This window comes from Nyctereutes procyonoides, unplaced genomic scaffold (assembly GCF_905146905.1).
Source record: "Nyctereutes procyonoides isolate TBG_1078 unplaced genomic scaffold, NYPRO_anot_genome, whole genome shotgun sequence".
NCBI lineage: Eukaryota > Metazoa > Chordata > Mammalia > Carnivora > Canidae > Nyctereutes > Nyctereutes procyonoides.
The window spans coordinates 4,941,878-4,956,650 of NW_026575041.1; the positions used below are offsets into that span (position 1 = coordinate 4,941,878).

Here is a 14,773-nt window from a genome sequence, read left to right on the forward strand (position 1 = left end):
TATAGAGATCGGTTCCTCTGTCTTCCCCTTACAGTTGTGGTCTTTTAACTTTCCTGTGTTAAGTGTCAGAATGAGTGACCGCTATCTAGAACAAAGGATTAGTATCAAATTCTGCGTGAAATTGAGCAAGTCTGCGAGTGAGACCCACCACCTTTTGAAAGAAGCTTATGGGGACGAAGTCATGTCAAGGGCGCGAGTTTTCGACTGGCATAAAAGATTTAAAGAAGGGCGGGAAGATGTTCGAGATGACGCCCGAAGTGGTCGTCCAGTCACCCATCGGACGGATGAAAATATCCAGAAAGTCAAGGACTTGGTTTGTTCAAACAGGCGGCTGACGGTGAGGATGATCGCCGAAGAGTTAAATTTAGATAAAGAAACCGTTAGGCTCATTCTGAAAGAAAACTTGAATATGAGGAAAGTTTCTGCAAAAGTTATGTCAGGTATTTTGAAAGAGGAACCTAAACCTCGGAGATTTGACTTTCAGTCTGATCTTTCAAAGGAAAGTAGGAAGAATAGCTCGTGTGTAAGGAAAAAGACAAGTTCTGACACGTGGACTCATCTCCAGTGCGAAGCTGGTGGGGAACTAACCCTGCCCGTATCTCATCCCCAGAACCACTACCCTGCCAGCCAGCTTCTGCAGGCTTCATCAACAAGCCTTCCCACCAGGACAGCTCAGGATTGGTTCACACCCTGGTGAAAGGAATGTGAGGTAGCTGAGCCTGAGCTAGAAAGCTGCCTCAGGGTTAGGCACCTTCATATGCTACTCATCCGTTTTCAGCCTTTACTGCTCTTTCTCGACATTTTATGGCCCTCCTCGTTACTCTTGCTGGACTACTGGGCCATCATCTTCCAATTTTGAGGAACTTTTGGCTGTTGACTTAGGATACTTGCTTGTTCTCAGTTTCTTGTGCTTAACAAGTTTGGATCTCCTCACTGCCCAAATCTTAGCTTGTTGCGGCTGTCCTGTTCCTGTGTTCTCAACATTTCTGCCTCAGGGGATCATACTATTGAAAGGTGGGAACAGGACCTCCCAGAGTCCTTCTGTGCCCAAGAAGGCATATTCTGGGGAGGACCCCAAAAGAAGACCTACAATTCCAGCCTGCTTCACAGGCCGGACCTGAGGTATGGTACAGAAGGCAGTGGCATGCTGACCTAGTGAGCAATGCTAAGGGCATATCTAGCCCAAATGACTCAGTGGGAACCCCTCAGTACTTAGGGGTTTGCCACCTATACTAACCTTCTCACAGATCTATCTCTTACAGAAGAGCTGGATTTGTTTCATGAATCCTGTGCTCTTGACCCCCACCATTTTGGTATCCCCTCTGCTGAAGAGGAGGATTTGGTCCTAGAAAATAGAAGCCGGGGGACTCAGGCCCAGGCTGTGATGTGTGAGGCGGTAAACTAGGTGATACTCCAGATTCTGAATTAAGGGAGCCTGCTCTCTATGTACTGATTCCCTCACAGCTTCCTGTTTTTAGTAACTAATGCCAACACTGTCAGGTGGTTTTTGAGCACCTGCAGTTTTTAGAACACTGCTGGGTATTGACAGTGTAAAGGTATAAAACAAGATCACCAAGGCTGGGTGACGTGCAGGTGAGATGATTCCTGAACTGGATCCATAAGGAAAGGTGAGACAGGAGGGTAGGAAATTAGAGAAAGCTTCCCAAGCAAGGGGAATAGTATGAGGCTTTGAACCTGCATCAGTATGAAAATGATGGCACTGTTGGCTGAAATAGCAAAGTCTGGAGGAAGATAATGCTGTTGCAGAAGATGCACAATTTGGGATGATTTGCTTTTTCTCCTCTCTCCTAACTATGCCATTGATTTATAAATTGCTCCCCTTTAATCTGTGGATAGGTTTATAAATAGCTCACTTATTTGATTATGTAGTTTTCCCATCAACACCCCCCCCCTCAAAAAAAAAAAAAAGCCATCTCTGCAAGTTCAAACTCCTTTATCTCTTTCTGCCTCCCTGCCAGGACTTATGGAATGGAACTTTCCCCAAGTGGATTCCAAGTAATACCACATAGACTGGAAACATCTCAGAAATGCCTAATGGAGGGGTAGTGGAAGGATGGTTAGAAACAGCATTTCACAGGATTAGCCAATGTCTGTTTTATCGAAGGGTTTTTCATGTAATGGCTACTATTAGTTAACTATTAAATTAGTAAACCATATTGGTTGATAGGAGCCCAACACTTATTTAACAACGCAGTTATGTTTAGTTCTCTTCTTTCACTGTCTCTATTCCTTTCAAAAAATGACAGGTTCCCTATTAATACCTGTCAATTTTGAGGTACCCTAAAACCTAGACCTTATCCCACAAATAAAAGATCTTGTGCAAGAAAACTCTTAAACCAAACAACAGCTTATAGACTACCACCTACTTAGCCATCTGTAGACATTCCATTTCAGGACCATTAACATCTTCCACATCAGATGAGGCTCTCATTCCCCACAAGCACTTGCCACCAGGGACACTGCACTTCTAGAACAAAGCCCCCATAGCTGGCCATTGCAACTTGGTGGCGGAACCTCATATTAATTATTGCTAGGCTCAGTGATAATTGTTGGAGAATTGTATGCTCCTCGGCCAGGGCCAGGATCCTACAACAGTATCTCTAAGCCTTATCTCCAACCTGAGAGAACTTACTTCTGGACTTATTCCTGTCCTGTGAACAGGGCTGGAGTGAGCCTTCCAAAGATGCTGGACCAAGACCATGCTGGAGCATAGGGTACCAGAAGCATTGTTGGCCCAGACAGGGTTTGGACACAGCAACTGGAAGCAGGTAATTAAGAATGTGAATTCAAATTGTTACAAGTAGCTATAATAATGAAAAGGACTTAATTTTTTACTTTAGATCATGTGCTGAGTACTAGTCAGTTCAAACCACAGTGCTATTAAAACCCATTGCCCATTTGCAAGACTTCTCAGAAAATATTAAATGAAATGATAATAGACCCTATTATGATGGCTCAGATTTGAGGAAGTAAAATTTCTGCCCTAACACTCATCCGCAGCAAACAAACATGTGTGTCTGCTCAGATTCACTAAACCCCAGGCCAGAGCACAATCTAAGAGTATCCCTAAATGGGACAGTTCTCATAAAACAGTACCCCTTATGTACACACTCACCAAATCTGTTTTATTGCTGATACAAAATTTACCCTGAACTGTATCTTGCACTTCCACCTGCCCCACAGGTTTCTTGAGCTCCTGATCCTGTAGTCTCAAGAACCTACCTGTCATCATGTCCCAGGCTCTTGTCTTGGCTTTTCTTATATACCTCTGTTTATTCCCCATCAGTTTGTTCTTTCTTCTCTGTTACACAGGTGCTTTGTTTTCTGGTTCAGGATCACACCTCCCTCCCTTCTGGTCAAGATTTTCCATTCAACTTACAACTCTCTCTAATTTTTGGATCCTTTTTCCAGCTCTCCACTTCAGCCCTATAGTCTTGAGCAGGAAAATTGGCCACAAGTTGCTTTCCTATCCTCAAGAAGTATGGTGGGAGGACATGGAGGGATGTATGCTTGTTTTTGTTTTATCTAAGAGATATACTGGGAAGAAGAAAAGCTCCCTCCCACCCTTAGCCACTCCCCAGAGGCAACCAGTGTAACAAGTTTCTTAAGGAGGCAATTTAGTTATCTCTGGCAGTAAGGAGTTGTGAAAGTTTTTCAGAAATACAGTATTGAAATCCCATTCTCTCAGGGTAAGCTCCACCTAAATGTAGAATATGAAGCCTGGCTCTCAGTAAGACATCAGGAAGAGAGCTGGCCATCTGCAAGCCTTGACTGTAATTCTCAAGCTCAACACACAGTTAATGAATCTCTTTGGCTTTCAAGCTGATTGTCCTCTACATCCCATTCTGGTTCAAAATCCACATGGAATGTTATATTCCACAGCTGAAAGTCTAGGAGAATAGATAATTTCCAGGGCAGATCATCCCAACAGTGATTTTATCTCATTCTTCCTCTGCCTATCACCTCTCCCTACCTTGCCTTCCCCTGCCCCATAGGTAACGAGCAAAAACAGAATGAAATATTCACCCATCTTTGATTTCAAAAAACATCTGAATTCTGCCCCTGGCTCTGAATCCTCATTGAAAGATTATTGTTTGGGAAGAATGTGTAGCTGGGGCCTGCTTTCCAGAGCTTTCTTTTCAGATCCATTTCTTAGAGTTCAGATTTGCCAGTGGAGATGCCTAGATCAATCTGAGTACCAACTGAGTTGAGGACATCTAGTAAAGGACGGGGGTACTGTTGGGGAACTGTCGGTCTCTGCATCACATACACTGCCCAGCCAGCCTGCTATTTGGAGACCATTTTGTCAGCAAGTCTCACGAGGCTCCTTGGGATTGGGTCTTACCAGGGTCTCATGTCGCTCAATTAGCAAGAGGTTCCTTTACTGCTGGAACAAAAGGTTCATTTGCTGCTGGGACTATATATACAACCTGCGTTCTCCAACTGCTTCTTGGTTGGATAAGACTTTTCAGATTTTACCAGGCTTTACACACCATCCAAGGCAATTGTATTTATTTGCTTTAGTCTCTACCTTATCAGATTCTTGTGAATACTGTCCCAGTTGCATCACCCTTCTCTCAGTATTAATAACTAGAAATAAAAAATCTATAGTGGGAAAGTTCACTACCTCCAAGGACTCTTGGGTCTAGTGAAGGGGTCAACTTTTTCTATAGAGGAAATGTCTTAGGATTTGTGGGCCATATAGCCTGTGTTTAACTGCTCAGCATTGCAAAAGCAGACCTAACTAATACAGAAACACATAAACATGGCTATGTCCTAATAAAACTTTATTTATGGATACTGGAATTTGAATTTCATATGGTTTTCACATGTTACAAAATACTATTTTGATTTTGTTTGATTGTTTAAAAACTTGAAAAGCCATTCTTAGATTTCTTAGCTTATACATCAGAGAAAAACAGATGGTGGGCAAGGTTTGGCCCGTGGACCATAGTTTGCCTACCCCTGGTCCAATGTATATAAAGTGTGTATATAAAATGACAGATGATTGACCCCTTCCCATCAATAACGTTGTTAATGTCATATTGATGCAGCAGTGTCTGACAGTTTACAAATGGAAATTGTGGAATATTGAAGGGAATCTTTACAATGCCAGGAGGGTGGACTAGAACTGAATGATTGACTAGTTAATTTCAACTGTATTGACTAAAAATGAGATAAACACAGATTAATATCTATATTATGCCCTTATAATATCTCAGAAACAGTTTGGGCCATACTGCAAATAGTTCTAAGTTGCAACCAGGGTATTTATAATCTAGCCAGTCAAATTTCCCTTGAATCCAGGAGTGATTAACTCCTATAGCTGCTGAAAAAATGCATCTGAAAGAAGAGTCTGTGTTAATTCAACACGTTTTTATCAAGTGACTTTATGTGCCAGACACTGTCCTATGTGCTGGGGTGCAGCAATGGACCAAACAGACACAGGCCTTAGATCTGACAGTCTGCAATCTAATTATGTCATTATTCTTCATTTTTATAGAACTCCTCTTCCATGTGCTCACAGTAACTCATTGTTCATTGAATACCCGGCAACAGGTCTGACCTTTGCCAGAGACCTCTGTGCTGCGGTCATGAAGCCTCTCCAACTGCATGAATAATTTGAGGACTGTATGTTCCACTTAAATTTTATTATCCTTTAGACAGATCTGTATTGGTAGAAAAAACGCTGGCAGTGTTGGAAGTGTAAATTGGCAACAGCTTTCTGAAAAGCAATTTGGCAGTATCTATCAGGAGGTTTAAAAATGTTTATATCTTCTGATCCTCTAATTTTGCTTCTGGGACTCTTTCCTAAAGAAATAGTCTAAAATGTGGGCAGAATTTATGCTTAACAATCTAGAAGTCCAACAGCAGAAAATTGGTTAAATAAATTACAGTATGACCATACAATAGACTATTATGTAGTCATTATAATTAATGTTTATGAATAGTTAAAAGAGCATGGCAAAATGCTTATAATGTTAAATGAAAAGAGTGGTACACAGGATAGTATATATAAATCCAAAGATGTTTCTTTTTAAATGACTGAAACAGGTAGCTGACTCTGGGTGGTTGGGGTATAAGTGTTTTTTTAATTTTTTTGCTTCTTCTCTTTTAAAAATTTCTCCAAAATATTACCACATTTACTATCAGAATAAAATGGTAGCACCAAAAGGTGTCAATGGAGACAGGCCAAACCTCTAGTTTGGTCCATGAACAGTAAACTGGCTAGGTGGGCACGGAAGCATTATGATACTGAATTGGTAGCAAGAGTGGGACAGAAGGGGAAAGGGCCTGCCAAGGAGCATGCGAGTGACCAGAATCCCTACAGAAAAACCAAGGTGAGAGAAGTTAACCATGAGTGGCATGTTCCTGTGGCATAATCTTAGATAAATAAAAGAACACATAAGTCGAGTATGTTCTGACAATGGGAAAGGATATGGAATACTCTCCCAAGCAAAATTAACCTCATTCTTTTATTCTTTCATACAAAGTGAATATTCTCAAGATGGATTTTATCACAGTTAATTCTCTGAAGAATTCTTGAGCCTCCCATATCATTTTTTTAAGGATAGGAATGGCTTTTGATGTGCCAAGCTCTACCTCCTCCCACACTAGGACATTCAAGCAACACGGATGTACATGGGAATATTTGGTATTCCACACTGATAATTCCACAGCATGTCATTAGTCATCCTAATGTTGTAACTTGCAAAAATAAAGTTTGCAAATGTTATTTTGATGAATCTGGAATTGCTGTGCTTTTTACTGTCTGAAAAGTAATCACATCTGAAGACTAATCATGTTATGGGATTTTAAAGTGAGATATGATTTAGATAATGCCTATCCATAGATGAAATTGTTGTTATGTTGGGAAAACTTGTCCTTCATTGTTGCTTTAGCAAAATGTTTATCATTTAAATGCCAATTATATCTCTTTGGCAAAATTTCAAATTTTCAAATGAGTATGTAAATCTTTTATAGGCATATATAGATTTGTCAAGTTGAGAGAGTTCTTCAAGATCAAAGTGTAAGTCTCTTGGTCTGTAGAAAGAACAGAAGAGTGAGAGTGGGTGTTGGTACTGGCTCCTCAACAAACCATGTGACTTGGGGCAGTTCATTTTGCACCCTTGAAGCACCCCAGTTTACTCATTAGTAAAAGAATAGTAACACTTGTCTCGTAGATTTATTCGTTGTATTGGTTCAAGAAATATTTGACTGCTTCTGTATATCTGACACTGTTCTAGACACTGAGAATAGAGCAATAAATGAGGCAAAAGAATAGTCCTCATCCTGAGCATACATTTAAGTGGGGGAGACAGACAAGAGCAAGAATATAGCCTGTTAGTGATTATTAGATGTGAGGCTTACTTTAAATAATGTAGATGGCACCTAGCACAAAACCTGGCATGTATGTAGTAAAGGACTCAATAGATAGTGATTTCCTTTGCTTTGTCAGTCTTCCTAATGGCTCTTGAATCTCTCTACAAAATGGCAATAATCAGCAAAAAGCCTGACCCATTGCCTTCTAGCTCTTGCCAGTTAATAAGGCCTAAACCTATTTTTCCTTAAGAAGACAAATAATTCTTACAGTTGTGTTTTGTACTTCCTGCATGGCAGATTAATCAGGGTGGTGCCTAAACACTGTTGATAGATGGCCTTTTCGGAAGCCAGTTGGCAGGGGTCTCGGCCTGGGGCTAGATGGCAGGTGTTAGGTCCACAAAGACAAATGCATGGTGTCATTGCTGTTTAAGCAGAACAGATGCAGAAACTGTAATGGCTGTTTCTGTTAAAGATGTGTGTCCCATGTCCTGTTCCCAAAGCTGGTGAACTGGGCAAAGTTTGCATTTTTATGGGAGGCCAGACAGAAAGCCAGGAAAAAGAGGGTTTAATGCTTTATGGTATGTTTATATTTCTGCCCTTTTGTGGGTATTTTGCAAGGTTCAGGAATGTTGGGAAACAGCAGCCAATAGTTCACCCCTAGGGTTCAGGTGTTTCACCAGACCCATTTCTCTGCCTCATCTTCATCCAGGAACATCCAGTGGACTTTCATGCACTGAATTCCTTCTTCAGGTCTGAGCCTGTGTGAGGCACAGAGGGTTGGGCCCTTGCCCTTAGGCTGTGCCCAGCCTCATGGCATAGGAAAAGGGCCAGAGGTAGAGAGACCACTAAGAATGGGTTCCCACCTTAGACTGTCCATCTTTCCCAAAGAATAGCTGTAAGTAACAAAATTTTATAAAGAATTTGGGACAGGAAAAAAAAAAGAAGAATTTGGGACAGAAAGTTAGAATGATCACACATAGGGTGATTGTGGGAATGAGAAAGTAGAGGTATAAAAAGGCAAAACACACAGAGCAATGGTAACTGGCCTGCTGGTTATTACTATCCCCAAGATGCGGTGTGAAATTTTACCTCTCAGAAGAAACTGGATGTCAGGCTGTGGGCTAGTATTCCTGTACCTTGCTTTAAGAACCTAATAAGTGAAAATTCAGAATTACAACTCAGCTTAGATGAGGAAATTGGCCCACGGAGGTTGAGTGATTTTTCTTGAATCAACATCTAGCTAGTGGTGGAGCCAGGATAATAAGGCTGAATTTCACTCAGCCCAGTGAGTTTTTTTCCATTACTCCACTGGTAATGATTGCCTTTACTAATGTGTACATTGGTAAGATATCTTTAAAACCGCACTCAACCTCACATTTGATAAATATGCTTTACCAACAGTTGATTTACATGCAATTTTTAGGAAACATATTTATAGCATAGAAGTAGGACAAAGGCTTTTCCACGCTTCCTTGGGGATATCCAGGCCCTCTGGTCCTCCTTCCAGAGGTGTATATTCATAAGTAAATGCTGGCATTCTGTCATTCATTTTTTCCAGATGTCCTTCCCAAGTGGTAGGTTAGGTTTTATGTTTTTAATATTTCTCATATATATTTTTAAAATCTGGGCGCATAAATCCTAATGAAGTTCTCAACTATCTCCTCTATGCTGTATCAAATTTCCGGATATGTTTATATTTATGACACGGTGTCTGAAGGCATGAATGCTATCACATCATTAGGGTTTATATTCCTAAGCCATAGACTTGTGTTTCTAGATGTTCTGAAAATTCTTTACACTTCACTTGTAAATGCCACTATACTGTGCCATGACATTTCCATAGTAACATATATTTCAAACAGGAAAACAGAGGAAGCCCAAGAAAAGGGAAGTAGGCTTCAAATGAAAAAAAAAAAATCATTAAAAACAATAGAATACATCAGATGGGGAAGAGAGGTGTAAATTCTGGTTTGGTGTGCTCTAAGAACAGAATGTCCTCTAGACCCACCTTAGGGACATGCAGTAGCCACCACCCAAGCGGCGTAATCATGGAATCACACTTCTTGGACCCTCACATTCAGTGAGGTCCATGTCATTACCCGAACATTTCTTCGTATTCCTTACTGCAACCAGATTGAAGTGGTTACCCACCTATCACCTCACTGTCCTGAAGCCCATCCCGTACACTGCTGCACATGCGCTGTATGGTTTAGACTTTGCTGAAAATGAGGCTTTTGGACTCCAGCTTTTTGAGCTTCCTTAGGTCACACCCTCTGTGTGCAATCCCTCACTGCTGCCATCTATCCAGCAAATTCCTACTCAGCACTCAAGACTTAACCTTATCATTGCTGTTCTCTACAATGGCAAGCCGGCCACCCTCAGTGTACATACACACTCTTAAGTCAAAGAAACTTTAACACTTAATTGAACTTAATCGTTTGCAGAATGTTTTTTCTCCCTCAACAGCCTATGAACTCAAAAGTGAAGACCATATCTGATTATTCTCTGTATTCCTTACATCCAGAATAAAGCTTGCCTACATTGTTCAATAAATGTTTGAGAGATGAATAAAAGAATAGACTTTTATGGTAATTTTTTTATTGTGGCAAACTTCATATAACAAAATTCACCATTTTAACCATTTTAAAGTGTACATTTCAGTGACAGTGTATTCACAGTGTTGTACAGTCACTACCGCTGTCTACTTCTAGAATATTTTCATCACTCCAAAAGGAAATCTCATGTCCATTAAGTAGATACTTCCCCATTCACCTATTACCCCAAGCCCCTGGCAACCACTAATCAACTTTCTGTCTCTACAGATTTGCTTAGTCTGAATTTTTATTACAAAAGTAATCATGTAATACATGGCCTATGTGTCTGGCTTCCTTCAATTAGCATAGTATTTTCAAGATTCATCCTTGTTGTAGCATGGATAAGTATGTCATTCCTTTTTATGGGTGAATAATATTCTATTTAATTGATATAATGCATTTTGTTGATCCATTCATCTGTCAATATACATTTGTGTTTCTACCTTTTGACTATTATGAATAGTGTTGATATGAATGTGTATGTGTACATATTTTTGTTTGAACATCTATGTTTAATTCTCCTGGGTACATAGCTACAAATGGAATTGCTTGGTTATATGGTTATTCTGTGTTTAACTTATTGAGGAATCTTTTGCCAATTTTACATTCTCAGCAGCAATGTATGAAGTGAGGGTCCACGTTCTCCATGTTTTTGTCACCAATTACTATTTTCTCTTGATATATATATATATATATATATATACATATCCATCCTAGTGAATGTGAAGTAGAATGTCTTTGTGGTTTTGATTTGCATTTCCCTAATAACTAATGATGTCAAGCATGTTGTGGTGACCTTTCTGGCCTTGTGTATATCTTTGGAGAGGTATCTCTTATACATGCCGTTTCCCCACTTTTTATTTGGGTTGTCTTTGTTGTTGAGCTGAAAGAGCTCTTTATATATTCTGGATACTAGAACTTTATCTGATGTATGATTTTGCAAATATTTTCTGCCATTCTGTGGATTATCTTTTCACTTTCTTGATAGTGTCCTTTGATACAGAAAAGTTTTAATTTTGAGTAAGTCCAATTTATTTATTTGTATTTTTTTGGTTGCTTTGTGCTAAGAAACTAGTGCCAGATTCAAAGTCATAAAGATCCCTATGTTTTCTCCCCAAAATTTTATAGTTTTAGCTATTATATTTAGATCTTTGATCCATTTTGAGTTTGTTTTTGTATATGGTATGAGATAAGTGCCCTACTTCATTCTTCTGCATGTTGATCTCCAGTTATTCCTGCACCATTTATTGAAGAGATTCTTCTTTTCCCATTGTCACATCTGTTTTTGAAAGATATTTTCAAATTATAAGTTGAAATTTTTTTTTCTGTACCTTGAAGTTTTTGCTTCAGTGTTCTGGCTTACATTATTTCTGTTGTGACTCTTATTTTTGTTTCTCTATATGTACTGTTTACTCTTTTGCTGCTCTTAAGACCTCTTCTGTATTACTAACTTTAGCAATTTGATTTTATATGCCCTGGTATAGTATTTTTTGTGTTTCTTGTGCTTGGGGCTCATTGAACTTCTTAGATTTGTAGGCCTGAACTTTTCATGAAAGTTGGAAAATTTATGGACATTATTTCTTCAAATATTTTCTCTGCCCTTCCCTCCTTTATTGACTCCAATTACCTGTATAGTAGGCCACTTGAAGTTGTCCCACAGCTCACTGATACTCTGGTCAATTTTTTTCCTTTTCTTCTCTTTCTTTTCGTTTCTATTGCTGTATCCCCAAATTTACTAATGCTTTCTTCTGAAATGTCTACTCTATTTTAATCTCATTTTGCATATTCTTCATCTCAAATACAGTGGTTTCCATCTCAAAAAAAATGACTTTTTAAAACATATTTTTTATTTTGGAATAATTTTAGATTTACAGAAAATTTGTAAAAGATAGTACTGAGCATTCCCAAATGCCCCTCATTCCAGTTTTAGTTTCTCCCAATGTTATCTTACTGTGGTGCATGTATTTATACCAAAACTAAGATACCAACTTATGTGCATGACTATTAATGAAACCCCCCACTTTGTACAGATTTCAAAAACTTTTCCAATAATGTCTTTTTTTATGTTCCAGGAATCTGTAAGATATCAGATCTCATTTACTTGTTATGTCTTGTTAGTCCCTTCTGACTCATGACAATTTCTTAGTCTTATCTTGTTTTTCATGATCTTGAATTTTTTTTTAAGATTTATTTGTTTATTTGTCAGAGAGAGAAAGAGCACAAGCAAGGAAAATGGCAGGCAGAGGGAGAGAGGAAAAGCAGGCTCCCTGTTGAGCAGAGAGCCTGATGCAGGGCTCCATCCCAGGACCCTGGGATCATGACCTAAGCTAAAGGCAGATGCTTAACAGATTGAGCCACCCAGATACCCTATGAGTTTGTTTTAAGGAGCACTAGTCATATATGTTATAGAGTATCCCTTAATTCCGGGTTTGTCTGATGTTTTTCTCATGATTAGACTGGGGTTACGGGTTTTGAGAAAGAAGAAAAGAAAAGGTGTTCTTGTTATTATATCAAGTTAGGGGACACATGATACCCACATGACATCATGGGTGACCTTCACTTTAATCATTTGATTAAGGTAGTTTTGATAGATTTTTCTACTGTGAAGACCATTTTTCCCTTTCCATACTCTATTCTTTGGAAGCAAGTTACCCAGTTCACCCCACCTCAAGGGAAGGGGAATGATTAAGTTCCATCCACTTCCTGCAAAGGGAGAGTATCTGCATGTTATTTGGAATTCTGTATGGAATAACAACCTTTCTCCCCATTTTATTTATTGTCAGTTATTGATATCATTTTGGATGTGTGTATATTTATTTGCCATTTTGCATTATAACCCAAAGCTATATTATTTACTTTGTTGCTCATATTGTTCCAGTTTAGGCCATTGGATGCTCTTTCAGGTTGGCTTCTTTGTCTCTTCAACGTGTTCCCATTCTTTTGTTTTTGAACACTTCTTCCTTTCTTTTTAGTACTGCTGCATGCTCCAGAATCATCTTGTATTTTCCTGTTCTAGATCTGCAGTCAAACATTTCTTCAAAGAACTCTGTTTCCTTTCATTGGAGAATGGTATTTAGAAACCAAGATATGGGCAGTGAGTGTGTTTGTTGCTATTGTGACTTTGATGGTTTTTGCATCTTCTATGTCTCTAATTAACAAGCTTAATCTTTTCTCAGCTTTTTGATCACATGGAATACAGTTGTTACTGTTTTAATATTTTTAGCTATCCATTCTACCTATCTTGATCAGTTTCAGTTGAACAATTTTGAACTTTTTTTTTAAATTTTTTTTTAAATTTTTATTTATTTATGATAGTCACAGAGAGAGAGGGAGAGAGGCAGAGACATAGGCAGAGGGAGAAGCAGGCTCCATGCACCAGGAGCCCGACGTGGGACTCGATCCTGGATCTCCAGGATCACGCCCTGGGCCAAAGGCAGGCGCTAAACCACTGCGCCACCCAGGGATCCCAACAATTTTGAACTTTTGGGAATAGCTTTTGGCTATTACCTTTAAATATTAGGTAGAGGGACACCTGGGTGGCACACCTTCAGCTCAGGGCATGATCCCAGAGTTCCAGGACCGAGTCCCATATCGGGCTCCTTGCATGGAGCCTGCTTCTCCTGTCTCTGCCTCTTTCTCTGCCTCTGTGAATAATAAATAAAATCTTTATTAAAAAATTTTAAAAAATAAACATTAGGTAGAACCAGAGCAACATTAGTCTAGGGCTAAATGTGCCTCACTATTTTGGCAAAGCTCATCTAATGCCTTGTGAAATATACCTACCCCTCTGAATGTTGAGAATAGGAACTGGACCTGGGTAATCTTTGGGAATTGTTCCTTCTGCTTCCTTTGGATGGTTCTCTCTGGTCTCAGGTATTTTCCTCACATGCATGCTGAAGACTAAAGGGGGAACCTCAGCAGATAGCCAGAGCTTTCTTTTTGTGTGGCTTTCTTCTCTTTGGCACTCTTCCCTGCCACCTTGACCTCCCCAGACTCGTAGCTCCATCTCTTCAACTCAGGAAAACTGCTGGGTTCCACCTGGGTTTACTCTCTCAGCATTATACCCTAGAAACCCTCTCTAGAAGGTAAGTAGGGACAACCATAAGGTTCACCTCACTTGTTTTCTGTGTTTCAGGGATCACTGTTTTAAGTTGCTTGATATCCAATGCCTTAAAAATCACTGTTTCATATGTTTTGTCCAGATTTGCAGCTGCTTTGAGTAGGGAGGTAAGTATAGTCCCTATTACTACATCTTGGCCAGAAGCCGTAATATAAACATAGGAAATTAAAAGAGCCAGGGGCTATGATTAGCACACCCGCATGCATATATAAGACTTAAAGAGGTAATGTTGTATCATGGTTAAGAATATAGACTCTGGAACCAAATTGCCTGGGTACACATTCTGGCTTACCATCTTACTGCCTGTATACTCTGGGTCAATTATATAACCTTTCTGGGCCTCAATTTCATCATTTTAAAATGGGGCCTATAATGGTCATATTTCATTGGCATGAGATGGGGATTAAATCGATTAAAATATATAAAACATTTGGAGCAGTGCTTGGTTCAAAATGAATATTCAATAAATATTAGTTATTTATATACTTGTTAAAAGCAGCCAACAAGGATGCCTGGGTGGCTCAGTTGGTTAAGCCACTACCTTTGGGGTCCTGGGATCAAGCTCTGCATTGGGCTCCTTGTTCAGCAGGGAGCCTACTTCTCCCTCTGCCTGCTTGTGCTCTCTCTCTGTCAAATAAATAAATAAAATCTTTAAAAAGAAAAAAGTGGCCAGCAAATTTGACTGCGAGCTTCCTAATGACCCTAACAAAGTGGA

The 14,773-nt window shown here is 39.5% G+C and overlaps 2 protein-coding genes across 5 annotated transcripts in view; both read left to right on the forward strand.

Moving 5' to 3' along the window:
- Positions 1-30: 30 nt before the first annotated feature.
- Positions 31-6,767, forward strand: GVQW3 (GVQW motif containing 3). Its single transcript, XM_055320594.1, has 3 exons — positions 31-1,122; positions 2,683-2,789; positions 5,525-6,767. Exon 1 carries the CDS (start codon positions 71-73, stop codon positions 695-697), a length of 627 nt encoding a protein of 208 aa, XP_055176569.1. The 5' UTR covers positions 31-70; the 3' UTR covers positions 698-1,122; positions 2,683-2,789; positions 5,525-6,767.
- Positions 2,721-14,773, forward strand: part of EMSY (EMSY transcriptional repressor, BRCA2 interacting) — a 149,202-nt gene continuing 137,149 nt past the window's right edge. For all 4 annotated transcript variants that reach the window (XM_055320584.1, XM_055320586.1, XM_055320585.1 and 1 more), the window contains exon 1: positions 2,721-2,789. In XM_055320584.1, coding sequence (XP_055176559.1) covers positions 2,721-2,789 — 69 coding nt within the window. The remainder of the gene's footprint in view (positions 2,790-14,773) is intronic.